The following is a 27,944-nucleotide window of genomic DNA, read 5'->3' on the forward strand; positions in this document are numbered from 1 at the left end:
AACCTATGGATTACCAAAAATACTTTAAAATTCTCATTGTATTTATCCTAAGTCTGGGTCAAGCTCTTCTCTTCCTGCATTAGCTGTGCATGAAGGACAGGTTGAATCTCAGATGCCATGGAGACTCAAGGCAACTTCTCCATTTCAGAATGATCACAGCTCAGCTTATCTACAGATGCAGAGAAAAATTAGTTATTGCCTGGAAGAATAAATTTGCTTGGAAAAAATCTGTATCAGTCAAACAAACAAATAACTCTGCTATTAAATTGAAAAAGTTGGTTGCAAAACACAACAGTGCTTGAAAAAAATTTCAAATGCTACTTATGAACCTCAATGGTTTGGGGCTTTTTTTAGTAAAAAACTGATCCTAGGTAGTTTTAAGGCAGCTAGGAATCCATCAAATGTTTTAAAATCCATAATAATCTGAGATGTATTGACTTCTAAACATGGCTATAAATATCCAAAGAGGAAATGACTTAACAATAGGCCATATATGATCTTTGAGTTCTGAGAAAGATGAAATTAACTGGTAAACCATCTAGTAATTTGCATACAAGACGTCCCTTAAGCACATCTGCAGTGATCTATCACATTTAAAAGCAAAGTAAGCAAAGTACACAAGTAATCACAGAAATCTCTGAACTGTATTTGTTCAGATAAATAACAAATTATCTGATAAAACCTTAGTGTGACTGAAGAAGGAACAAGTCTTGAAAGTGGTCCTTTGAAGAGATCCAGAGAATTACCAGTGCATTTTTGGAGTGACAGCAGTGTGGATTTAACTACAGTGTCTTCTGGGGCAATGAGAAAAGGGACTTTCCAGTATATATACCTGTAGTCTACTGCGTGAATGTTCTTTCCAGGTAAATACCTTTACACGTGTATTCCCACATTTTCAAGCTGGCAACAGGACATTTTTATTCTTCTTAGAGAAAACATGGACAAGGAAGGTCTACAAAGCTCTTAACAGCTTTGAAACCCAGACCTGGGTTTGGATCACACTCCCAGGCCACTGGGACAGCGACTAAATGACCCGGCAGCGAGGCTGGGAGGGACCCGCCGGTCCGCAGCCTCCAGCCAGGAGCGGGAAACGACCGCACACCGGGTACCTGTGCCGGTGCTTCGGTGGCGAAGGGGCTGGGGCAGGAGGGACTGGGCTGGGTCTGGGGCTGGAGCTGGGGCTGGAGCTGGGACAGGGGTTGGGACAGGGGCTGGATCAGGGGCTGGAGCTGGGTCTGGGATGGGCTGGATCAGGGTCAGGCGCTGGACCAGGGGCTGGATCAGGGGCTGGAGCTGGGACAGGGGATGGGACGTGAGCTGGATCAGGGGCTGAAGCTGGGGCAGAGGCTGAATCAGGGGATGGAGCTGGGACAGGGGTTGGGACGGGGGCAGGGGCAGGCGCTGGCGCGGGGGCTGGGGGCGGTGATGGGGCGGTCCTTCCCCGGGGAAAGCAGATAAAGGCAGGGCGGCGGGCGCAGGGGAGGTGGCTAAAAGCAGCAGCAGAGCCGGGTGCTTGTCCCTCGTGCGCCGGCCGGCATCACCCTGCCCTGAGCGCTTCTCGGAGCCAGCCGGCAGCGGGGCAGCGCCATGGGGGCCGGAGGAGGGCTGGGGCTGGCGGCCGTGCTGGCGGCCGCGGTGCTGTGCGGGCCCGGGGCGCTCGCCGGGCGCGTCCTCAGCGGTGAGTGCGCGGTGCGGGGCCGGTGCGGGAACGCAGCGCTTCGGGAGCGCCGCGGGCGGACCCGGGACCGACCCCGCTGGCCGAACCCGGGACCGACCCCGCTGGCCGAGCCCCCCGTGCATCGGCGGCAAGCGAGCGACGGGAGCGGCTCCCGGGCGCACCTACCCCCGGCGGAGACGGGATGCTGCGGGGAACGCGGGCGGATGCGGGGCTGCGCCAGCCGCGGGCTCCCGAGGCAGCCCCAAGTCCTGTCCTGCCCCGTCTTCGCAGAGCTGGTTCCTTGCCGGTGCGTTCGAATTGCTTCCAAAGATCGTGCGTCTTCCCGAGGAGCGTCTGTGCGCTGAGTTTTGTTGGCAGCTGGACAGGGATGTTCCTTCTTTGTCTGCGATGTTGTTGGGAGGAGAGGGCAAACTTTTAAGAGCGTGCGGCATAAAATAGCTTTGTTGTGTGTGGGTGAGTCCACAACTCTCAAAACCAAAAGGAAGACAATACTTTAGAAACCTGTCTCTAACATTGGAGCTTAGGTTTAATTTAAGAGCTGGCGACTCCCGCTGTGTGTTTGCAGTATACAGGTGCATATGCCCAGAAACTGCTAAATTTAATGAAAGACCCCTTTTAAGCTTACTTTGGTTCAGACCCTCCCGACTAAAGCTGACAGGCTCTTGGGGATATGTTGTGTGTGTCTATAGATCCATGCATTTGCCTGGAAACAAAGATTTGCACACTCCACTCTGCTTGCTAGCAAGTTGTGTGTGCGTATATGTGGGCAAGAATGTGGGTCTTACAAACTGTCTCCAGAACAATGCAAATTATTTGTGTAATATTGTTTCAGAGGCTGAAACAGTAACATATCAACAAAACTTTTTTGTGGGTTATTTTTTTGTTGCAATCATTTGATTGCTGAATTCGGATAACTTAGCTGCTGAGGGAGGGCAGTCACTGGACCATTTTGATCATGCTCTGTTTGAAGCAGGTTCTAATGCTACAACTCAGATGGGCTCTTGGGGTTTTGGTAAAACAGCATCTTCAGGAAATAATAGCTAAGTTGCAGCACTTCCAACACTTTGAAAAAGCTTATTTGCCTCAACAGTAACCTGAAACTTTTCATTTACCTCTGTTATACTGTGAATTATACTGGCTTATATGATACATTAAAGGTCTAAGTATTACAATTTATATGACTGCTATGTAACACTGGGTTTTTTTTAAGGAATAGTGAAGATTAATTATCTATGAGATGCATTTGGCAATAGCACTCTCAGTGCAGGAATCCATGTGGCTGAGGGAACCCAGTCCCTTAATCTTCCAGCTGCAGCTTCTGTGTTTAACTGAGACTTAGGAAACTGAGGTCCTGCTTTTAAAGCCATGTGTGATATGTGTATACTGCCTCATCAGACTGTTCCTGGATGCACATAGGCTTTGGGGATTTTGAGAGGACACAGACTCTGCCCCATATTTCCCTGAAGCATTTCAAACCATATAATGAGCCTCATGTCACTGGATTATGCTGATAATACTTGTCTGGTAGAATACAGGAGAGGCTTTGAAGCCATTTACAGAAAGAGCCATTTATGAGCTATTCGTTTATTGGTTGAAATTGTATTCATTAGATAAAGGTTTCCTAGACAATAACAACCACATTTATTTATTTATGCTTATTGTAGATATCTTATGTACTGGAAGAACTTTTTTCCCCCCCTTTCTTTCTGTCAAGGACCACACCCATATTCTGCACAAGCTCATAGATAGGTGTAGTACTAGCAGTAGCTGACATTATTTTAGGCAAGAAACACTGCCATTGAATAATTGGGCAGTGTGTGCTGTCACCTGACTCCCATCTAGCTTACCTCTCTCTTGCATAAAAACCAGCAGTTTGGGCTTAAGCAAGCTTATGTTTGAAATCATAAATCTATGTCTTAAACAGACCTATTCCTAAAAAAATAATTATTTGTGCTTCAGTCGTGATTGATAATCTGGCACACTAGGAAATTCCACTGCTCTCGTTCCAAATAAATATGTAGTTCCCATCACTCACCTAATCTGTTTGTGAGGCTGCCTTAGTGCTGGTTGGACCTTGTGAAGAGTCCCATTGACTGCAATAAGTTTGCAGCAGACCTAGCAATAACTGCAAATTTGCTACCATAATGATCATAGTGTCAAGAGGACAGAGAAGAAAAGGCCTACTTTTTGAAATGCCATTTTTTTAAGTTAAGGGTTTCTGTTGCTTTTTCCAAGTATGGCAGTTTTCCTAGGGTAGAATTAAATCTATTGTTTTAATATAATAGTATCAAACAATTTGCAATTTGGTGTTATTCGTTTGTCATCTTTAATTTGGGAAGCTTGAAACGGTGATGCAAAATGCTTTTTAGTTTTTAATGTATCTAGACAGATGTTTTGTGAGCAGTGCTCACATCCTCCATATCCAACTATCTAGTGCTGCCAGAGAATTGATTCCTATAGAAAAAAACCCAAAGCAGTCTCAGGAGAAAGTGCTGAGTCTGCCTTGCTGTCCCATGACATCATAAAGAACATGAAGTGATGATAATGCAGTTTGCAAAGATGCAATTACTTTAAGTATCTGTTGGGCAGGAGAGATGCAAGCTAATCTCATTACTAATCATTTAACAGCCTATGTATTAATCATAGATATTATAGCTTAATGACTGCTGTTTGTCTAGTTGTATTTCTACAGCTTTTAAAGTTTTGCTCTTTGCTATTGCTGTGCATCAAGAGCAGATTAAATAGTGGTGTAGTATTTTAAAGCACTATGTGTCTATTTTGGTGCAAAAGTACTTGGATAGATAAAACCCTAAATGAGGAAAAACACTTGGTGAGTCAGGAAACGACCAGAGTTGCCCCTAAACTATAGACTTTGTTGCTTCAGATGCCTTTAAGGAAGTGAATATGATCATTCACATGGCTTATGATCAGATTTGGGTTCTGCATAGAGTGCTGCAAAGTAAGAGAATTAAAGCAGTGTTTTCATGGATACTGGATTGACGAGAGATAACAAACCCTTTCTCAAAAGATGCATGATTTAATTTAATTTAATTTGCTTGGCCTGCTTATTACACCTCAGTTTTGTCTGTCAAAGTGCAAGCATTTTCTCTAGATGAAACCTTCTACTGAAGTTGTGGTTTTTTTTTTTTTTTGTGTGTGTGTGAACTGTAAATTTCAAGATACATATGCAGCTTAGGATTTGAAAATATATGACCTGATGAAAAACCTGCCATCTCATCTACATGTGCAACAGGTGTGTGTTGAACAGATTTTGTTGGAAATATGCATCATTTAGTTCCATACTATAAAAGCTTTTCTTGGATAGGCATGCCCAGATAGTCCAAGATCCTTTTGCTCAGCTGAAAGTCTCAGTAATCACTAAAGCTGAGACTTGGAGAAGTGCAGGAGAAGCTGGGCACTGAATTCCCATGGACTCCTCTATTATTTCTCCTCCTTATCCAGCTGTATTGAGCACTGTTTTCTTGGGGGCAAATCAATGAGCTGGGCTCTTAGAGTGAAATGAGGTGATGCGTTTGGATATAATGCATGTTTCTGCTAAACACACCTTGCCTCGAACAAAGAAATTCCACAATACCTTGTGGAATGAGAACCCAGTTTTGATGAGACCTCTGGTGGTGGAGGAGTCCTTCTGTAGCAGGGTAGAAATATTCAAGTAGTTAAATCAGTTTCTAGTCAGATTTCTGTATTAGAGGTGACCCCCTCCCTCTTTGTCAGCCACGTATAGCTTACCTTTCCCATGAGTGAGAGTTGTGCAGGTTGGCCAGGCTGCAGTTCTGTTCAGGGATAAGGAAAGAGACATGGAAAATCCTAGTGCTGTGTCTCTGACCAGCATGCTGCTCTCCCAGGAATACAGCTTTTTGCTCACAGCATTTTGTTCAAGAATAGAAAGGCCTTGCAAAACTCAGACTCATGATTGTCAAGTCCCAGTTTTCCACTTGGCTAATGAGGCCCAAGAGGAAATGCCTGCCATGGAGGGAGCTATGGTGAAAAACTTGTGGAATGGTATGGACCATCTGCTTGCCTTCACATGGCTTTTCTTGCTCCCAGAGACAGAAAGCTGGGCTCTTGCCTGGATGAACTCATGTTCTGTACCTTGATTTTAACTCTCTGTAGGTCAGGTCTGATTCTATGCAGATCAAACTTCTCCATTATAAGATGTTTGCAGGGGAACATGCTTTGGTTCATAAAGGGTTCTATACAGCATTATTTTTTCTGAAACTAATTTCCATAATGGCTTTCTCTTTGCAAATCTCTGATGGATCAGAAAATAAGGTAGATGCTAATGTACAGTAGGTAAGATGAAACAATCCTTTGATGGTAATTGCTGCACTCTAATCCCTTACTCTTACCTCTTGCTCAGTAGTTGGAAGTTGAGTCTCTTGCTGAAGCAGTCCCTACTGCCACCACTGACAAACAGTGGGACCTTCAGTTCCGACCAATCTTAAGAAATAATGAGTCCTAACTAAAAAGCTGGCATGTCTCTAAGTAAATCTGAATATAACTGCTGTATCCAGCTAATGACTCCAGGCTCTTTATAAGAAGGGAAGGAAAAAAGCTGTTATTTTAAGAGTGGGATTAATTTAATTTAAATTTGGATTTTGAATGTACTGCAGATCTGCGCTAATGGATACTGCTGTCTGTGTTTGTTTTGTTCAGCTGTCTACACAGAGAGGTCAGTGAGTCAGTTTAGGTATGGACAGGTTATTGGGAAGAATTTAAGTTTGGTGAGATGAATCCCACACTGTATCTCAAGGACTGCATGTAATGTGAATTAGCCAGTGATGCTTTACCTCTGAATTTTCTCTTAGTGCAAATTATCCTTTAAAATATTCTAACAGACTTCTCCTCCCCTCAAACTTCCCCTCAATTTTGGCCTTAAGTGAGCTGTCACCAATTTTAAGATTCCAATTTTAATTGGATTCAGATTTTAATTTGGATTGGCTTTTCCCACTTCCTTAAGAGCAGGTGAATGAGCAAGGCTTTGCTTGTTGCTTTCTCTTTTAATTGTGGAGCTGCTTCAAAAAGAAAGCACTCTACAATCCTGTACTGAAATGCATAAAGGGTGTTACTCCCTGGGAAGCTCTTAAACCAAGGAAATTAATATAATTTGCACCCATATATATTACCTAAATCTATTGCAAATACTTTGGTAACAAATTCATGAGTCTACTACAAAAAATTCAAGTTCAAATTCACGTCGCACCTACTTGGAAAAAAGACATTCAAATTTCTTGATGCTTGTTATGAAAAATAATTGAGAAGGAGTATATTTTCTCTCTCCTCATTTTTTCTTCATTTAAGTAACACAGGGGGGGATCTGCTGACTGGGGAGCTTTGTATTGACTATCAGGAAAAGATTCTTCACCCTGAGGTGGTTGGGCACAGGAACAGGCTCCCCAGGGAGGTGGTCACTGCTTGACAGACTTGGTCACACCAAGCCTGACAGAGCTCAAGAAGAGTTGGCCAACACTCTTAGTGGGGTTCTTGGGGATGGTCCTGTTCAGGGCCAGGAGTTGGACTTGATGATCCTTGGGGGTCTCTTCCAAATGAATGATACTCTGTGATTCTATGACCAAAGAGTTATGAACTATTTCCTTCTAGAGGCAAAAATAAGAAATAAGCCATCAGCATCAACTGTCAAAAGTGCATACATTTATGCCAGGGAGAAAACCTGTTGAGGGAACTGACTAATTAGTATAAAAGTGGGTATTTGTGAAAATGTCTGCTGGTTTGGAATAGGAGAATAAAACTATTCCCTGCACCCCTTGGCTGGTACACACACTTAAAACATTCAGACTACAATTTTTGTCTATTATGTCTATTCCACAGCAAGTTAACAAGAACTTCTTAGCTGCCATAGTATGTCTGTCTTAAAAGTTTGTGTGAATTCTGTTCTGGGCTTCATGGCTACACAGAAGGCTACTGATGAATGGACTTAATTTGAATCACATAATTGTTTGGGTTGAAGGGGACTTTAAAGATTGTCTCATTCCAACCCTCTGCCATGGGCAGTGACACCTCCCAGTAGACCAGATTGCTCAGGACCCCATCCAACCTGACCTTGAACACTTCCAGGGATGGGACATCCACAGTTTCTCTGGGCCAGTCTTGTCAGAGTTTATGCTTTTTTAATAAACAGCTGAAATTGTAATTGTAGAGTACTTGGTGTGTCTTCAGGCTATAAAATATAAAAATTTTTTGTGTCACTGTGTTTATAAGAATTAAAAGCCAAAACAAACCTACTGCCAACAGCTTCTGCTGTTGAGGGTTGTTATATTTGGTTGGGGTTTTTTTTTTTTGGTCTGAGGTTTTAAAGTTCTGGGTAATATAATCCACATCCCAGAGCAGACTTGTAGATATGTAGGTCTTTCCAAAACACTTGGTTTCCTCTTATTTTGAATAGGTTCAAATAGATGCCATTGACACTTGAGTGTTATCTTTGGCCTGATTCTGCCCAAGTTTTTCCTTTGAAAAGGGAAGGCAATTGGCAGCTTTAGGGGATTGTTTTAGCAGCTCTGTTGCCACTTTTTGTGACCCTCTAGGACAGTGCAGCTGTGAGCTGGCCCCTTAGAGAAGGAAGTGGCTGGCTGTCATGGCGAGCCCTGTGATATACACCTGTAAAGGTCACATGATCAGAAGAAAGGAAAATAGTTATTACAGGAAAAGCTAAATGGATCTCATGCTTGAAATTTATGATGTCATATAGCTGAAACCAGAGCTGATGCCAAAATGAAGATATGTTTCACTTAGAAGAAAGGAAACCTGTCAGGGCTTTAATGATTTGACCTGGGGGGAAAAAGAAGTAGTTTTTGGGAAATACTTTAGAGATTTTTTTTTGACTCTGAGTTATGACTTGAGTCAGTGACTAAAAGTTTTTCGTAAAAATGGTTAATAATTTTCCAGTTGAAGACACTCGTTATTGATTCAGGTAATTGTATGTTTTCCTGCAATGGTAATTATGGAGGGTGAAGTGTTGATTAGCTTCTAATAAGGTTTAGACATCAAGCTACTTCTTTACAGCTCTGTTGTCAATGGCCTGAGTTCCCTCCTTTGTGCACCAGGGCTGAGAAGCTAAGTATAAGAAATGTGTGTTGTTTTCTTTGGGAAATAAGTGAATTGCTGTGTGAAGATGGCAGCTTTCATGCTGGCTGGTATTCCAGTTCCAGTACATCAAGAGAAGCCTTGAAGCACCACATCAGGGATTTTGAAAATCCAGACAAACTTTTAATCTGCTGTGGAAAAGACAAATTCTCCCACCAATTTTTTCAACATGATGAAGGAGATTTTGCAGGGCAAGGAATCTTCCTGCATCCTCCCAAGACCTAGAAAAGCACAGGTTCTGAGCACACAGAGGCTTTGACAAACCTCCCCAAAAATAACCTGCTTAGATCAATACTTGTCACAAGGGATCTCTTAACTACCCGTTTTTGTGACCAGCAGTCTTGCTGCATTGTGCAGGGAAGCTCTCAGATCCAATTTTAATTGCACTTCTATTCAGCTGATGGCAAAATCCAGGTGTTAGGAATGAGTAACATTTGATATATAAATGGGCACTGCCAGGTGCTCCTTTGCACTGTCTCTTTTTTGATTGCTTGGATTTTTTTTAAAGTGTAGCTGTTATGGCTCTATTGAGGACAGTTGTCATTCAGATATGAGCCCACTCCCTCTCTCCAAAAGTGCTTAGGAACACAATAACTGATCTAGTAGAGGCTAACATACAGGTGAAAACCCATTTTTAGTAATAAATGTACTGAAAATGACTTTCTGTGGCAAAAGAAAAAGTAAAGACAAGGACTGGACAGGAGACATGCATCTTGTGTAGCTTCATATTCTGCATAACTGCACTGAATCTCTGTACAAATGGTATAATGCAGTAATTTGATTTTACTTAAAACTTTGCCACAACTGTTTTTTTTCTCTTTGCAAAAGTTGCATTAATCCTAGAGATACCTGTTTGTCTGAAGACCCCTTGCATAACTTTTGCTTATTCACAAGATATGGGATGGTTAATGGCTGAAGTTACATTATCTGGCTTGTGTTTGAGAGAGAATAGAAAAAAAATCCTATTTATCATTTTAGATTTGCTGTCTATAAATGCATCCATTACTTTTACTTGCCCAAGAATTTAGCAAGAAGGATATCCATGACAAGAAGTATTTTAAGAATGGCTGATAGATGAGTTTTGCATGAGAGGCTGGGGCCACCTTAGACATGGTCTGCATGCTCTGATATGATGCACACAAACTGTCTGCTGTGTATCTGTGCTGTGCATGTCTGCCTGAAGCACAGCTGCTGGATAGACAATTGTGGCCCTCAGGGGTTTTTGTGTAAGCCATTAAAAGTGAACTGGAACCTTTGAAAATTTTTCACTCTGGGAAATCACTTAAGAAAAAACTGTATGATGACATTTTAGGCATAATCTTTAATCCAGAATAAGTCAGTAACAACTTTCTTTTCCTTTAGAAGGCTTGGTTTTCAGGAGGATTGGAGGAGAAAGTTCCTGCTAAGGTATGGAAGAGATTGTGAAGATGTCAGTGCAGATAAAGGCTAGCATGTGATCTGTAGAGCAGTTTTTATTTGAATGTCAAATTTATGAGCATGTGGAATTCCTTAAACTGCTCAGGACTGTGAGCTGAGAAACATCAGTGCTTTGAATACTGACTCAGCTGGAGAGCGATGTGTAACACACATCATTTTGAGTGTTACAAACTTTGGGAGAGAAGATGGCAACTTGCTTTTATCATAAATGCAGACAGAATGTAATTATGAAATGTTATCACAGTTGTTTGGGGTTTTTTTTAAGTAATATGAATCATAAAAAAATTATATTTGGATGGATGCAAATATGATACAGTGAAACATCAACAGCAGTAATGTAATATAGCAAAATATGACCAGCAGCTGAACCCAGGCAAAATCTGACTGGGTGATACAAAGACCATCTGACAAGATGCATCAGCTTTGGAACAAAATGTGATTAGGAAAATTTATTAGCACTTAGTCTCTTCCTGGCTACATTCTGGAGTGCAGGCTTGGTGTGGAGTGCCCTGTGACATAGGGACAGGTGAAAACAAATTGTGCCCAGTGTCTTGCGTGCTGGTTAGTCATCCCTGGGGTCACTGTGCTCACGCAAGCTCAAGATCAAGACTAGTCTTCATAACACAGGCAGAGAATATTTTGGTTAATTACCATAGATTTCTGTTTTGCTGTTTCATTATCTCTTTCATTTAAGTTCTTGTGTTTTTATTTGTCACTTTGTTTTCAGAGGTCTCCATCAGCTCTTGCTGCTCTGGTTAATGTTAAATATTTCACACTGCTTTTTGCCAAGTACTCTTCTGATTTTTCTGCTGATTCCATTACTTTGGGGAGAAAAAAAAGTCAAAATACAAAAAAATAATGGAGTTTAGTACATCAGGCTTTGTGCATTCATTTTTGTCTCTCTTTACATATGCTGTGCACATGCAGTGGCTGACCTAATCAAGGTGGATGGTAATGGTATCAAGCCCTGGGTTGCAGGTTAGTTTGAAAGGTTCAAGAAGGGTTAGTTTGTAAGGTTCAAGAGGAAGAGGAATGGGATTTATCAGCAGGGAGCTTATCTTCTACCTGATGTCTTCAAAGACTCCAGCTAAGCGAGGTGTGTCACTCCAAATGACCTTTGTGCCCCTCATGAGCCTATGGAGGTTTAGTTCAGTAATAAGCCTGATGCTCTTAGAGAGAGAAGTCTTTGACCTGGGTATTTTATCAGCAGTTTTGCTTCTAAATGACACTTTGCTGTAACTTCTGTCATGGCAGTAATCAAGGAACCTATTATTTGTTTAATGAATCATGGTTATTAAAGCATAATGGAGATAATAATTGATTGAAATAACAGTCTGCAATTTGCTTCCTTATTTTTTTGCTTGAAGGAGATTTCCTTCCCCCCCCCGTACAATTATCTGCAGAAATATTTTAATGGGTAATTTAGTTTAAAAATATCTTTGTTCTGAGGCTGATATCTAAACATTCTACTATGGAGCTTCTATGAAACACCCAAAGATAAAAATTGACCTGTATAGATGTTAGCTAGCACTTTCTGGAGCAAATCCTCTTCACTTGCTTTCATCAGCTAATGGGATGATGAGACCAAAAAAAGATTATTCACATTGCGTGGTATCTTAGCATGATTCATTCCAATAGTCTTACAAATCTAGTTTCTATTCAATTGTGACAGAAAAATTGGAACTCAATTTATACAGCTGAAATAACAAATTGTTGCTTTAGAACTAACTGTGGAGTCTGCTGAAAGATGTTAGAATAAGGTAAAGCAGCACATAGTTGAAATTTCCATACTTATCTTGTCTCCTGTACAATGTGGTCCATTCTGTCATTTTTTAGTGGTAAATTATTTCTGCTTTGTAGTTCAGAAATTAGTAGTGAGAGAAAAAAATGAGGCTTTAAAACCTGACATCTCAGCGTGTTCCGAGAAGAGCACTAAAATGTCAACTGATTTGCCAGCTATTAAGGCACAACTGCAGATTTCCATTAACACATTTGTCTGCTGCAGTGGAACTGGTTCAAAGTCTGCTTCAAAAGAAGAAAGAAAAGATTAAGAGTAGGTCACTGCCTAAACACAGGGATTAAATTAACTAGAACAAGAGAAATTCGCAGCTTCTGCCAGAAAGCTCACTGCTCTGCCTCACTCACTTCATTCACACTCTTTGGGTCTATGGGTCTTAATGCCAATTATTTCTTTGTTTCTTGCTGTTTTCTCTGTTGGTTTCTGGAGGTATATTCTTTGCAGAAATGATCAGCCTGTGAGGAGGCTGATCATTTCTTTTGCCACAGGTAGAGAGAGCAAAAAAATCAAAGAGCAGTAATTTAGGAGTTGGATTTCATTCAAATTTTCATTTTTTCAATTCTTTCACTTGGTAAAACTTAATTTTAGACTTACTTAACCCTGCCCAAACATCTGCAATAAAAATGGTGTCTTTAAATATTGTTCTGGTCAGTTTAAGGGAAGAAAGAAAATATCTTCCACAAAGCCTCAAGGTTTAACTTGCAAACCCTTGGGTAGAAGTTGGGCCTTCACATCTGTATCCTGATGGCTCTGAGAGGTCTCCCTGCTTTGAGTGCACAGTGGGAGCAAGCTGGGCACATATTAGGGGCTGCAGTAGCTCTTTGCATCACAAATATTTGTCATCCTCCTTGCTGCTCCATGCAGTCCCACCTGGTTTCCTTGGTGTGGGTGATGGAGCTGAGCATTGATGCAGCCCCTGCGTTGGACAAGAACACAGCACAGCTTGTGGATGCAAGCCTTGGAGCAGGTCAGAAACAGCACTTACCATGACTTGATGGTCTTCAAGGTCTTTGCCAGCCTGAAGGATTCTGTGATTCTGTTTGAGTCTCCATGCAGCTGACTGGCAGGTGAGCATCCTGAGAAAGCTCAGTTAGGCAGCCAGCAAGGATCCATTTGTTGTGCTAGAAGGTTTGGGAAGATTTTGGGAAAGTCACAGAAAAGAAGAGGCTGGGCATGAGAACAGTGTGAGGGGAGCGCTTCAGCCACCTGAGAAATGTTGAGGGGTGGGGAGTGGATTGTGTGTTACAAAGGCAAATTCAGCTATTTTCCCATGAGAGGGAGGAACAGCGCAGGAATTATGAACCACAGTGATCAGCCTGCTCATCAGTGTTGGTTGAAAATTCCTGCATGACTGAAACTGTGACCAGAATATTTTGACACCTGCATTTGCTCATAACTTTCTACTTGATGTCAAGGAGAAGTATGTGCACAGAATGAAAGGAGTCATGGAAGAATTTATGTCAAAGATTGTCTGGGAAAATAAAAAGAGCAAGACCATGGACAAAGCACTCTTCCTAAATTTGAATGTACATCTTGAATTAATGGTTTGAATCTAATCTTCAACTGCAGGGAAAGGAGTGGTCACTTTTCCTTGGAAGTGATTAGTGTCCTGCATAATTCAGTGCTAGGCTTTGCCTGTTTGTGCTGCTGTGTACACATGTGTACTCTGGCAGTGAGCCATTGTCTCTCACCCAGCAGAGAGGGTCCAAATGTTAATCAGCTCCTCCTTCCCTGTGCCCTCTGTCCTGTCAGTGAGACACAGCTCCTGGGGAAAATCGATCCTGCTAGCAAAATTGGAATTTCAGCTTTGTAGAGGAAGGGAATGAGCTGGGATTTAATTTCCACAATGAGCTTTCATTGTTGCACTTCCCACTATCCCTTTGTTACTTTGATAATAGTAGTTCTTTTTGTGGAAGAAGTCTAGGAGGAAGCCCATTATTTCATATGCACCTCTGTTAAAGGGTCTGTCCCTTGCTTCTTCAGCACCCCTGCCCAGCCAGGACTGTGGCCCTTGCTACATTTCTTGGGAGCAAGGCTCCTAACCTAGGTGAGTGAAGGGAAATATCAGGAAAGAAATTGGGGCATCCATTGTGTTGCCAGGACATTATCAGAGAAAGTCAAAATTGGCACTCTCTGCCTGATCTCAGAGCCTGTTTTTTCCATATCTGTGGCACAAGCTTGTCCTTTTTTTTTAGACTGTTCTTGTTCCTCTGTTATTCTGGTAGATTAATTACTGATAAATTACTAAATTTTAAGAAGTCTGTCTGCCAAGGTAAGAATGAGATTAAAAAGATGCTTTTCTTCCTGATAGTCCTTCTCCAGATGAACTTTAATAGGGTATTATAAAGTGAAGGTTTCAGAGTTTGTTGGGTTTTTTTTTTTTTTTCTAGAAAGATTACAAGAATTGTAGGAAACCCTAGAAAATTAAACATAGTATATCCCTACCGACCCTATAATTTAGCTTTCTACAACAGAAATGGTCCCAAAAAAATGAGTTACTTTCAGATTTAGATAAAGGTCAAGTGCTGATCCTGTTTTTCCATTCCTATATTTATGCATCTTTGATACAATCTGCTTATTCTCCACAAATACTTGAAACTATGCTCTGTGCAAATACAGAGATGTCTTCGACTCAGCCCTTGTGCTCTCTGCTATTGGAAATATCTTACTTATTAAATACAAAAATGAAGCAATGCTAATGCAAAAAGAATGAACATAAAGTTCATTCTCATTAAGCTTTTAATGTTTTTTGTTTACTTTGATGTTTACTCTTTGTGCACAGGAAAGCATTGCCTGGGAAAACGTAAATATAGCTGAAGTTATGTGAGGATGTTGCGGTTTCCAAGTGACAAATTACAATTTTTTTGAGGTGAAACAGGGTAAATCATGTTCAAATGTTATTTACATGAGTCGTGCATCTGGGTTTGCTTCACAGTGAGACTAAATACGAGATTTTCAAATGCAAATCTGATGAAGTACAACAAACTACTGTACTTTGTGCTGGTGTGGCTTTACCTCAAGTGCTGTGAGCAGACTTGGGTGCCTCAGTATAGGAAGGGATAGAAAGCCCTTAAAGAGTGCCCAAAGGAGAGCTATGAAGATGGTGAGGGGCCTTGAGGGGAAGCTCTGTGAGAATCCACTCAGGTCACTTGGTCTGTTCTGCCTGGAGGAGACTGAGGGGAGACCTCATTTTGGTCTTCAGCATCCTCTCGAGGGGGAGGGCAGGCGCTGATCTCTTCCCTCTGGTGACCAGTGACAGGACCCAAGGGAATGGCCTGAAGCTGTGTCAGGGATATCAGATTGGATATCAGGAAAATGTTCTTCACCCAGAGGGTGGCTGGGCACTGGAACAGGCTCCCCAGGGCAGTGGTCACAGCACCAAACCTGACAGAACTCAAGAAGCTTTTGGACAATGCTCTCAGGCATGCAGTGTGACTCGGGCTGTTTTTCACAGGGCTGGGAGTTGGAACTCCATGGTCCTCAATGATCCCTTCCAGCTCAGCCTGTTGTGTGATTTTGTCCATTGTCCAAAATTTCCACTGAAATCATGACTTTTGTTGATTTCTAAACAGTCTAGATAATGTCTGGTAGTTTTTGGTTACTTTGGTATCCTTCAGTCGTTCTTACTTAATGATTTTTCCTACTTTGCTTCTCCAATGATAAATTACTATATTGGAAAAACTTGATTTTATTTTTATTAAGAGATGGTTATATTTAGAAGCCTTATTCTGTCCCTAAATAAACCTACTATAGTTCAGTTGTGGCTGATGAGTGTGTTAATTCCTCATCTTCTATATCTCGAATAAACTCTAGAGAGTCTTAGTAGTTGAAAATGATAATTATTTTTCCTTTTAGGAAACAGACATATATCTTTCTTAGGCAAAGAACTATAAGGAGCAGACTCTCTCCTCCCATAGACCTTCACAGGTTGTGCTTAGGCACATCGTAGTGAAGAGTGGCTATGGGTTCCTCTCATAAACAGCCTCTCAAGGTTAATTGAGGGGATCAAAAAAAAAAGCAAGAAGCATGTCACATGTGTATTTGAAACTTGTTTTTTTAAATTGAATAGCTCTGATTACACAATAAAAGTGAAGTTGGTCCATTAGTTTGCAATAGTCAAGAAAATACACTCCAAACAGATCCTGGCTATAACAGAGAGGCCTGATGGTACAGTCATTATAAAGTAAATATTTTTCTAGAGCCTATTGGGAATTTTCAGTGTTTTGGAGAGTTTCACAGGCCATGGCAAGATGGCATAGATTCCCAAGAACTGTGTGCTGTTTGAAATTTAAATTAGAGCAAAGGATTTCAGTGGCGCTAGGTTATCACCATGAATCCTCTCAGGCAAAAATCTCCCATCTTTCACCAGCATGTGCATGATGTGCTGTCTTTTTTTCTTGCAGCTTTGATGTTCATCACTGTGCTCTGAACAGCCCCATGCCTTTGTTTTTCAGGCCAGAAGGTGTGCTATGGTGCCTTCAAGCACTCCTGTTACAAGCTAGCCTATTTCCAGGACTTGTCTAGACGCGTGGGCTTCCAGGAGGCTCGCCAGGCTTGTGAAATCGATGGGGGGGCTTTACTGAGCTTGGAAAGCGAAGCTGAGCAGCAGCTGATAGAAAACATGCTGCAAAACCTCACCAGATCAGGCTCTGGGATTTCTGATGGTGATTTCTGGATTGGGCTGTGGAGAAGTGGCGATGGACTGGCCACGTCGAGCGCTTGCCCCGACCTCTACCAGTGGGCTGATGGAAGTATGTCACCATTCAGGTGGGTGTGTGGAACTGCTCATTGAGAAGGTTCCAAGGGAAGGAATGGAGCCTGAAATGCCAGACCTTGCTTGTTGGCATGAAGTTTGTGGCATCTCCCACTTGATGAAGGGTAGCTGGCAATCGTGGTTTTGAATTTGAAGCTGTGACAGGATGGCATTATGTCGCTTCAGCCCACGAATTTCTTTGCTCCCACCCAGGGTTTGCCTCTGCATGATGTTTGGAGGTTGTTCTGCCATGCACAGAATCTTTTGGGTGTGGTCTGAAAGCAGGCAGGTAAATTCTGCAAAGCTCTGACCACCTTAAATCAGGGAGCCAACCACCAAATAAATTATTGTGAGATGCTTAGCATAAATTGTTTTGTTTCTACCCTTTTTGAAAAGCCTTTAACTTCCTGATGAAGCCAAAGGCCAGAGTAGCAGCAACTCACAGAACTCAAGACAAGGGGACAGAGAAGAGTCTAATAGGGAGGAGAGCAGAGCAGTAGGGTGTTATTTCTGCAGAGGTGCTTTGATCAGAATTCTTTTAAGGTTCAGAGATGTGCAGCTTGGGCCTTTCACAGAAGGGCTGTGGGAAATGCAGGATGTCTTTGAAAAGGATAGGACTGTTTGGGTTGATATTTCTTCCTTGATGCAAACTCTTTTCTTTGTCGTCCTGATGAACCTTATCTTCAAAAACTAGAAACTGGTACACAGATGAGCCTTCCTGTGGGAGTGAAGCCTGTGTGGTGATGTATCATCAGCCAACTGCAAACCCTGGTCTGGGAGGGCCATACCTTTATCAATGGAACGATGACAGATGCAACATGAAGCACAATTTTATCTGCAAATATGCCCCAGGTAGGTAAAAATGAAGCTATATTTCACTGGTGGGACGTTGTCTTAGGAAAACAATTGCCTCTTGGTTTGTGAGGGAATCTTCAAGTATCTTTTGGCCTGTGGTACTGGTTCCTTTGGTGTGTGCCTGAGCTGGCATTAACACGGGATATTATATGTCAATAACAACTATTAAAATACATTTTTAATACATTTAAATAAACCTGTTTATATTTAACAAGAATTCAAAGTTAGCTTCACTATCATGCATACCCAGGGGTTTTATGATTTAATTAATTCCCTTACTTCACAAAGCATCTTAAGTGTACATTTTCTGCTTTCTAGGTAGGATGACCAAGATATCTTGGTCCTCCTGTAAAAAGTATTGCACTGTCCTTGTAGTTGCAGCCCTACCATTTTATACCAACTTACATGTGGTGGTTATTTTAAAAAGTTATGGCTTGAAGAATGAAGTCCAGAACAGCAGGAAAAATTTCTGCAGTCATGCATGTAGACTTAGAGGGATATGAAAAGCAGATGCACGCTAGTTGAGATGGTGACAGAGAAAACAGATCTTAGGCAATTTGGCTGTACTTTCAGACATGACATAAGTTCTGTATATGTCAATAGAGGAAAAGTGAACTATAAACTAGAACAAGGTGCAAAAAAGTAAAAAGTAAACTTTCCAGTTTGAGCCTATAAAAGTTTCTATTCTGGCGATACTTAAAGTAAATGAAAACGTGGTTTTCAGCAGGACCATGCAAATATTTTCAAATGATTTTTGGTGTGTTTGTTTTTCAAAACTAAGCTAAAAGTCAGAATGAATATGAAATTATGGATTTATTTTATTTATTAATTAATAAAATACTCAAGTGGTGGCTCTTGGAATCTCATGAGGTTTAACAGACCAAGTCCAAGGTGCTGCACCTGGGTCAGGGCAGCCCCAGTACCAATCCAGGCTGGGGATGAGCAGATCCAGAGCAGCCCTGGGAGAAGGACCTTGGGGTGCTGGTGGGTGAGAGGCTGGACATGCCCCGGCCATTGGGAGCCCAGAGCCCCCCGAGTGCTGGGCTCATCCAGAGCCCCGTGGGCAGCAGGGCAGGGAGGGGATTCTGCCCCTCTGCCCCCTCTGCTGAGAGCCCACCTGCAGGGCTGCATCCAGCTCTGGGCTCCCAGCACAGCAAGGACAGGGACCTGCTGGAGCCAGGCCAGAGGAGGCACCAAGGTGATCAGAGGGATGGAGCAGCTCTGCTGGGAGGAGAGGCTGAGAGAATTGGGAATGTTCAGGCTGGAAAAGAGATGACTTTGAGATTTCCTACTTGGTGTCTTCCAGGGCCTGAAGGAAGCCCACAGGAAAAATGGAGAGAGACTATTAACAAGGGTCAGTAGTGCCAGGATAGGGGGAATGGCTTCCAACTGACTGAGAGTAGGTTTAGATTAGATAATAGGAAGAAATTCTTTGCCATGAGGGTGATGAGGCCCCGGCACAAGGTGCCCAGTGGGTCTGTAGACTCTCCATCCCTGGGAATGTTTAAGGCCAGATTCAATGGGGTTCGGAGCAACCTGGGATAGTGAAAGGTGTTCCTGTCCATGGTAGGGGTTGGGAAAAAGCTATAGTTTAAGGTCCCTTCCAACCTAAACCATTCTATGATTCTGTGAAATCCTACTCTTAGCAGCTATTTGAACTCAGTCATTCTGCAGTTTCCTACCTTGTTTCTCTATGCTGATGATCAAAAAATTATCACTCTCTTTGTAGAGAGCTGTCTATCCATACAAATCCAGGCTATTTTGTTCCTCTGGTTTTGGTGGATACATATATTTTTCACTTTTTGGTCACTTAATGAAGATACTCATGGTAATTAATGCTGCAAGCAAATATTAAATATTTGGCAGAGTTGATATACCAATGTGTTTTGGCATACTGTCACCCCCAAAACCTGTTCCTGTTGAAATTTTTAGTGGTTATCACTACTTTATGATGATCAGTAATCATCATAGACCTTTTAAGGAAATGTGATGATTTTATCACTGTTCAAGTTATTTTGAAATAAGGTAACCAAATAGAAATGTTTCATGTTGTTAAAAAGCCCAACATTTTTATGTCAGAAATTACAGGCTTCATTAAAAAAAATGGTTTCAGGTGTATTTTGTAGCTTTAAAAGCAAACAAATTTAAATTAGATAATTATTCTGTACTAGTGAACTACTTACCATTCTGGTTGAGATGTGATAAAGAATTGCTTTTTTTATTGCTTTTACCATCTGAGAAAATGCTGGGTATTTTGGATTGTCAGAAAACAAGGTGATAGCAGTAAACAATGAAAATACATTTGTATTTCTTTCTCTAGGTAGAAGTGGGTTATTAGTTTACAATGAGGCAAATAAGGCAAACAATGTAGAGGTAGATTATTGTTAGTATTGACATTGTTATGCAGCTAAATGCAGTAGTACTGAATTGCAGATATTTATTTTTCAAACTGTTGGAATTGTGCTCTTTAGCAAAACAGACTGTTCTCCAGAAATGTATTTTTCTGTCACACGGAGGAAAGGAGTAGATGCAAAAATGTATATAAATAGATATGTGACATTTCTTTCACTGCCTGAAGAAAGTAACACAGTGTTTGTAGGAAAATTACATTTGTTATCTCAAACCAAGTGAGGCTTACAAACCACCTTTTTCCCCCCCTCAAATCACTGTAAAGGCTTCAGTGGCAGCTCTTAGCAGTGCAAAATGCATCCATTTCACCAGGAGTGGTGAAGTGCCACATGCATATTGAATTTCAGTTTGTTATCTGAGCATGTTGCTTTTCACAACTCTCCTCTCTGTATTCAATATGGGGTGCATGATACCAGGCACAGGCCAAAACAGGTTGTAGGTGACTTTGATAAAGTTGCATCTAATTGTATCATCAGCAGGTCCAGGACAGTGCTCATTAGGCAGCCTTGCTCAAGCAGCAACTACATTTCTGGTAGACACTTTTATTTTTCCAAGCCCTCCCTTGACAGCGTTTACTGTTGCAATGTTCAGTCTGGCTTTGGATCATATTGATCATTCAGCAATCTTAAACTTAATTATAGGTTGGTAATTGCAACCTCATTTAGTTCCTGTCCAGCTCCTGTAGGTTTGATTATGCAATCAAATTAAAAACTCATCTCCTCTTCTGCTGTCAAGAGACAGCAGCTCAGGTCTTTGGGGTATCTTGGTGTCTTTCTTTAGATAAGGCCAAATGTAGCTATTCTTTACCAGAGCAGGTGAAATAATTGCCTTTATCCAGCAGGCTTTATTGCTGTTTTGATTTCTCCTAGCAGTTTGTATTAATCAAGACACTGAGAACTGCAGTCTCATAGCACTGTTAAGTCAGTATAACCTTATGATAATGAGAACTTCACAAATTGTTTTAGAATTGTCTGCACAACTGAAGCTTTGGATGTGTTAGGCACTTTATTCAGCACTAGAAGTTAGGGTTTAACCATTAGCCATTAAATCAGAGACAACCAAGAATTGAAACTAGACTAAACTATGGCCTTCTTCTAAGGAGGAAAAAGTATGAACTAGAGGTGATCTCGCACTAGTTTGCAAAGAGTCTTTGATAAGATGAAATGCTGAAGAACTAAGCAATTATTGTTTGGGGGAATGCATCTGTTTCTGTGATACTGCATGAAAAAAATGGAAACATCTGTTTTATTGCACACATTTTTTTATTCTTCAACAATCAATTTCAAATATTGATTTAACAGATAATGTCTTAGAAAAAGAATTAGGAGACAGAGCAGAGCCAGAATACGGTAAGAAATTTTGACACATTAAATTCCATTGCACTGGTAAATACATAATTTTAAGGATACTATTCAAGAGCCTCCAAAATTACTCAAGTTTAACAGGCAAAGTTAAGAACTGGAACACAGGAAAAATGAATTCTTCACAGAGCAACAGCGACAAATATATGGCTGTTGTTCAGAATTACACTGCTTGTAATTCTTCTTGCAGATATAATTCCAATTTTGTAGTAAAATCATGTTTACATGTGTATTTAATAAATCATAAATATATTCCTTTTACCAATATAAATAAAAATATAATTGCTTTTAATTTACTTAAAAATGTAATGGCCATATTTTTTACTGTTTTCCTAAAATGTCTGATCTCCTTTTCAGATATTTTTCCAACAGTGCCAGCAGGAAATCCTTATGACACAAGCAAACCAGAAGATCAGTATCATATTATTGCTACTGAAACAGGTAATGTGTTCATATGAATGTAGAGTTCTGCTAAAAATATTAACAGTGGAATTAAATAACTATTTCAGTTTCCATTTTTTGTCAATAGGAAGAAACAGACTGTTTCCCTGGGAAGTGCCCTGAAAATACATATATTTGAGTAACATTTCAAGAGTCTTAGTTCTCCTAGTTGCTGTGGAAACAAATGATTTCCTTGTCTCACCAAACTTGGAGTAAACACTGTGTCCATAACTCCCCCAAGGACCCTGTGTTTTTGGGAAACCAATGCTAAGAGGAGGTCAGTGCCTTGCTGAGATTCCCAGTAGAGATATTTGGGAAGTGGATACCTACTGCCCACATTCTGCAATGCCCCTGGCTGCTTCATTCTGCAATTTATCTTCTGAATGGAGTCCTAAGGCTCAGGAGGAGTTGTGGCATGATTTTAGTTCAAGGAACTGAACAGGATTGTAGGCTGTTCAAGGAACATCCCTGGATTTTACAGGATTGCACCATGGGATTATGGAAAGGGTGTGCTTTGTTTGCCCACTGGTTGTCTGGATTTGAGCCAGCTTCCTAATTGGTGTTTCCATTATTTTTAACTCCAGAGGAATTATTATATTGAGGAACTGTGGTTTGTAATAAATTATACCTTTTAATCCAAACTGTTCAAAGACTCTAAAACTCAAACACAACATGAATATTCACATTTATTCTTGTTAGGGAAAATATTTTCAAAATAGGACAACGAGCAAGAAAATCTCCACAATTTGTACATTAAATGTGTGCTAGTACAGAACATGGGCATTTAGTTAGTGAGAAACAGTACCCTTCTGGAAGCTGCAGACCCCATCCTCTATTGTAGACAGAGGATAGAGTCTCAGCTTGTACCATGTCCCAGAGGAGCACCTTTAGCTCTCCTCATTAGTCAAGAAGAGGCTTTATGTGTCTTTTTAGGGGAAAGGGAAGATGAGAGCCAGGCTCATTCCTCCTCTGGTCCTGCATGGGCAGGGAGTCCACATACAAAAATGACAGAGTCTACAGGTGAAATAGACTGTAAAAAAAATTAGGCTGTGACATGTATTCCATTAAAACACTTGAGTTTTGAATTACAAAATTGGAAAATATCAGAATTGAAGACCTTAAGGTATGTTTTGCATATAACTCAGGTGCTGCTTTATTCTTGATACTGCTGAGTTCTCTTTGGAGCTCTTCCTGTAGAAGGAATATATGTGTTCTTTTGTGGAAGTTAATGTATTCCTGTTATTTTGCTCCAGATTTTTCCTGACATGGTTAAACGCATTTCAACATGGGAGACATTAATCAGAAATTTTGTTTTGTAGGTATAATTCCGAATTTAATTTATGTTGTAATACCCACTATACCACTGCTGCTGTTGATACTGGTGGCTTTTGGGACTTGCTGTTTCCAGATGCTTCATAAAAGGTAAAATATACTCATCCATAGTGGTTTTATGATGCAGAATTCATATTTCCATTGACAAGCTATTCCTACTGAAAGACTGCTTACATCTATCCCCAAATATGCAAATAAGTGCCTTTTCATCTATTAAAATGCAAGTAGTTTACAGCTGTTACAGCTGAACATTCACCTTCAGGCTTTTTCCACAACATGCTGAGATAATTCTAGGTCTCAGAGAATGCTGCTGCTGGGACTCCACCTGTTTCTGCAGAAAGTCTCTTTGCAGACCACTTGATAGTCAGGGCTGTTGTCAGCACTTTTACTTCACCTCTTTCATTGTGATTACCACCTGTAAATACCTGGGCTGTGGGGAATAGTAGAGGGGTCCCTCACAGATACAGGGTGAGCCCAAGGATTCAATTTCTAACCTAAAGTAAAAATTTGTTCCAAGGACAAACCTAAGGGCCAGCAGCTGCTCAATCCTGTTCCACTGCACTTACCAAACAACTGATGGACCCCTGGAGCACAGAAATTGAAAATGAAAAGCAAAATCTTGCTTTGAGCCACACACTAGGTGTGACATCCTTTGTACATCATGTATGTGCCTAAGAGGATGCATAAAATAAATAGATATGTATTCAAAGCTGTGGTATCAAGCAGGGGTACTATTATGCAAAAAAGAAACATTTCAGCCTTTGAAATACAATATAATTTGCTTTATGCTTTAAGATTTTTTGGACTTTTCATTTTTCTCAAAATATGATATAGATGCATAAAGACATGACAGCATATAATTAATATTTTTTTTCTGAACAGAGTGGTTCTGAAACTCTCAAATATCATTTATCCTTTAGTTCAGGAAGTGTTTTCAACTTGATGTAATCCGGAAGAGTTTAAACTGAAATACAATCTTTTATAGATAAATGCTGTTTACATAAAATATCAAGAGTAATAAGCAGATTTCTAAGCTGTTTTCCCTCTTGAAGACCAGGAATAATTAAAAGGAATATGATATCACTGTTTTAAGAAATTAAAAAAAAATTCCTCTTTATTTTTTTCTTTATGGTTTTTACTTGGTATTTCCTGCCAATAGCTGCAGTAACTTATTTCAGGTGAGAAAACACTCCAAATGTCAAGACTGTTTCTCTCTGTGTGAGTGAATGTACAGTGATATTTGCAGGACTCCTTGCTAACATGCCTCATTGAAACAAGTAGCTATTAAAAACAGATATTACAAGGTCTGAATAACAAACTTGATTTTTTTAATGCATTTTATGTAAAGAAAAGGAAAACGTACACTTTCCAACCTGTCTCATGACAGGCAAATAAGCATTTCACAAAGCCTGTGAAATGTTAAATATAAACCTCACCACTGGGGCTGCAGAAGGTTGGAAGCTCAAAGTAGAAAAGAGTAGTGAAATAATATGTATCACACTAACAATTGCATAGTAATTGAATTCTGGAACCCTTATTACAGTGGCCCTGGAATTCCTGGTAAGTATGGTACAACTTCTGGCAGGTGCTTCTCTTCTGAGAAAAGTTTCAGCCCTTGAATACTCCTGGGAAAGCAGTGAGAGATTCATGGCCCACTGAAATCAATAGAAAAAGTAGTGTTGACTTCAGTGGGCTTTGATCAGGCCTTTGATGCTATAGCAGTTCATCCAGAAGTGATTCATCTGAACTTCCAAGACTTCAAAGTTGCATGACATAGATATTGGAAATTCACCTTGGAAGATTTCCCTTTTTTTTCTGTTAGCTGATTAGTTTGATAGATGAAATTATACAAAAATCAAGGACAAAATGGTTTTGATGCAAAACAGGGTTCTCTTTTTTATTGTTTGTTTGTTTGTTTTTGTTCCCAGAATGTCTATTTTGAGTTACATCAAAACCTTTAATTAAAGAAATTAAAGCATTTTAAAAAATAATTTAGATCAAAAAACTATCGCCAAAAATGAAAGTAAAAATGAAGTATTTTATCTTTTGAAACAAAACTTTGTTTTAAAAAAAAATTCCTATCTATTTTTGATTTCCACTTATGACCTCCCTTGCAAATCATTTTAGTTCATCACAAATATGAAGCTCTTGGGCAAAAACCAAATCAAAAGAAGAAACAATCAGTTGAACTTATCATCTGGACACTTTAGAACTTTAGGAAAGGGATCCTGTCCTGCTGGGGAAGGAGGGACCCCCCAACTTTCCACGTGAACCTGACTTCTCATTCTTTTTTAGGCTTCCACAACATGGTGACCTTTCCTCTGAAAGCCACAACCCATGGCCAACCAGGACATGCCTAGCTTGAAAGGTCATGACTAATTTTGCCTGTCATTGGGCTCTTGAAGGGTAGTAATAAGGCAAAGCAACACCTCGTCCCTGTAGCTAGCAGAAATGATCAGCTCATTCATGCTTAGATGCTCTCCCTTTCATTTCTTCCAGGGAAGCAAGGAGAAACTGCTTCAAAGACCCATCTCCATTATCATCTGAATGCCTTGCAGAAAGTTTAAATTCCAACCTGGTACATTTCTCAGTTTCTATGATTGCATTTGATGGTCGAAACACCAATATGCTCAAACGATTTATTGCATCTTACCTTTGTCACTAAAATCTATTTCCTGAACCAGCTGTGAAAATCAGCCTAGGTTTGTTGAAGATAAGCTCATTTGATACAGCTCGAGTTCTGATCCAAGGTATTTAGAAATTGCTCCTGCTGTGTGGCAAGGACTCTCCATTCAAAGCCTTCCATCATTAATTTATGCCTGCTTTTGCTGGATTAATCCAGAAGGAAGTAGTGACTTCGTTTCTTTAAGAAGGAAGCGCTGGAACTACTTGATTCATTGCAATTGCTTTGTTTATAGCATTGTGGCCTGATCTAAAGTCCACTGAAGCCAAAGGGAGTCTTTCCAATTACTCCAATGGGCTCAGGTACATAATGCATTACTCTGTAGGACTTCAGAGGTAAGTCTGGAGGGACTGTAGCATTCAGCACCCTCAAAGTACATTTTAAATCAACTCAGACTCGCTTGCAGTTACCCACCAGGAAAGGAGTAAAACTGAATGTATAGGACTGTTGGGACTCTTAGCCCTACATAACTCTGTAAGGTGGAAACCTACTTCTCCTCTTCTGGTTTTTATTTAATTGGGGAAAAAAAACCCTATCAGTGTGAAATATTCTACCCAGAGATTGAAGCATTTTCACTGAAATGCAGCTGCAATGGCTCCTGGAGTGGCTCCTATTTCAGTAGTCTGCAGTGCACTGTCATATGCCAATCTGAGTGAGGGAAGGTGGTGTATTGGGGCACTTGTAGCCATGTGGAAAGACTGCCATAAACTTTCAGGGTGCCTCAGAGCTCCCTGGAAAAACCAGGGCAAACACATTAGCAGTATTGCAGTTTTTTGGAAGCAGTTTTATCTTTTTTTTTTTAATTGAAAAAACACCAAACACAAAACCTACTATTGACAGTTTTGACTGAAAACTAGCCCTGAGGAAGCTTTCTACCAGTCATTCATTGCCAGGAGTCTGATTCATGTGCCATCACTTCATGAGATGTCAGGTCAAGCCCCGAAGGGAAGGGGCTCGCTGGCGCAGGGGTGTGCCGTGAACCCGTCGGAGTACCCAGGGTGGGCAGGGGTCTGGTACCCACTGGGGTGGGTGGGCAGGGATTTAGGGGGATGTGTGTGCTCTGCTTCCCCCCAGACAAGGGAAGTGCTCAGCTCTCACCAGCTCTGGTCAAACAGAGTCCTTCTCTGAAAAGACTACTCTGTACGAGAGGTGTGGCTGGATGGGAACTGGAAAAAAATGAATAAAAACCCTCCAGGCCAATTCAGTGCAGTTCCTGGGAGCAGCACTGCTGAGCAGAGTGGTCTGGTATTTTTGGTAACAGTGCCACTGTGGATGGGGAGCCCACACTGTGAGAGCAGCAAATGTGGCTTTGAGATCCGGGGATGGAATGCTCAGGTCTGATCACAGAGTTGAATCAGGACTTTGACGATATTTTCATTTTTGCACTGAAAATAGTTTGTATTTTTATTTTTCAGTAAAGGAAGAACAAAAACCAGTCCAAACCAGTCCACACTATGGATTTCAAAGACGCCTAGGAAGGACAGTAGCATGGAGGTATAATGATTTACTGACTGAAAACGAGGCAAAAATAACATTTTGCAGTGAGGCTGTATTATAATGTCGTCAAAGAACATTAGCTTGGAATGGCTTGAAAATGCAAAGGATCTACAAGAATGAACTGTAAGCTCCCCCTTGAGGCAAATGTTCAGATCATTTTTATATGATGTTTGTTTATTAATTCAGTAACAAAATATGCCATGCTAAATAAAGGGTATGTGTTTATTTTGCTAAGAGATGTAAGTTAGCTAGTTGTGAGCAATGAAACGAACAGAGCATTTGAAGTTTTTACGGGGAAATATCCACAGTGTATGTCAGTTTTAAGACTGTTTGTAGTTAAACAAACCTCCTCTGTTTCTTTTAGTCTCTCATGCATTGTATTGTATAGTCAATGTACAGTAAATGGAACTGACAATTTTACAGTGTAACAATTATTTATCTTTGCATAAAAGTTTGATACAAAATATTTGTTTAGTTTTTATTTGCACACTTAACACAGTTTTTGAACCTCGGGAACAAATATTATTTTATTAAATAATGACATGGTTACTGACAGAAACAGCCACCATATTGTGACA

At 40.7% G+C, this 27,944-nt stretch overlaps 1 protein-coding gene across 1 annotated transcript; it reads left to right on the top strand.

The window, feature by feature from the left end:
• The first annotated feature begins 1,587 nt into the window (after positions 1 to 1,587).
• On the top strand, positions 1,588 to 27,733 carry CHODL (chondrolectin). The gene is made up of 7 exons (XM_050976012.1): positions 1,588 to 1,678; positions 16,490 to 16,802; positions 17,483 to 17,640; positions 21,354 to 21,401; positions 21,771 to 21,854; positions 23,174 to 23,276; positions 27,285 to 27,733. Exons 1-7 carry the CDS (start codon positions 1,588 to 1,590, stop codon positions 27,367 to 27,369), a joined length of 882 nt encoding a protein of 293 aa, XP_050831969.1. The 3' UTR covers positions 27,370 to 27,733.
• Positions 27,734 to 27,944: the final 211 nt, after the last annotated feature.

This window comes from Serinus canaria, chromosome 1, assembly GCF_022539315.1.
Source record: "Serinus canaria isolate serCan28SL12 chromosome 1, serCan2020, whole genome shotgun sequence".
Taxonomy (NCBI): domain Eukaryota; kingdom Metazoa; phylum Chordata; class Aves; order Passeriformes; family Fringillidae; genus Serinus; species Serinus canaria.

Excerpts from the sequence above, each read along its gene's own strand:
- CHODL (XM_050976012.1), top strand. The coding sequence starts at position 1,588 with ATGGGGGCCGGAGGAGGGCTGGGGCTGGCGGCCGTGCTGGCGGCCGCG. Across the intron at positions 17,641-21,353 it reads TATCTGCAAATATGCCCCAG|ATAATGTCTTAGAAAAAGAA; the intron begins GTAGGTAAAAAT and ends TTGATTTAACAG. Across the intron at positions 21,855-23,173 it reads TATTATTGCTACTGAAACAG|GTATAATTCCGAATTTAATT; the intron begins GTAATGTGTTCA and ends TTTGTTTTGTAG.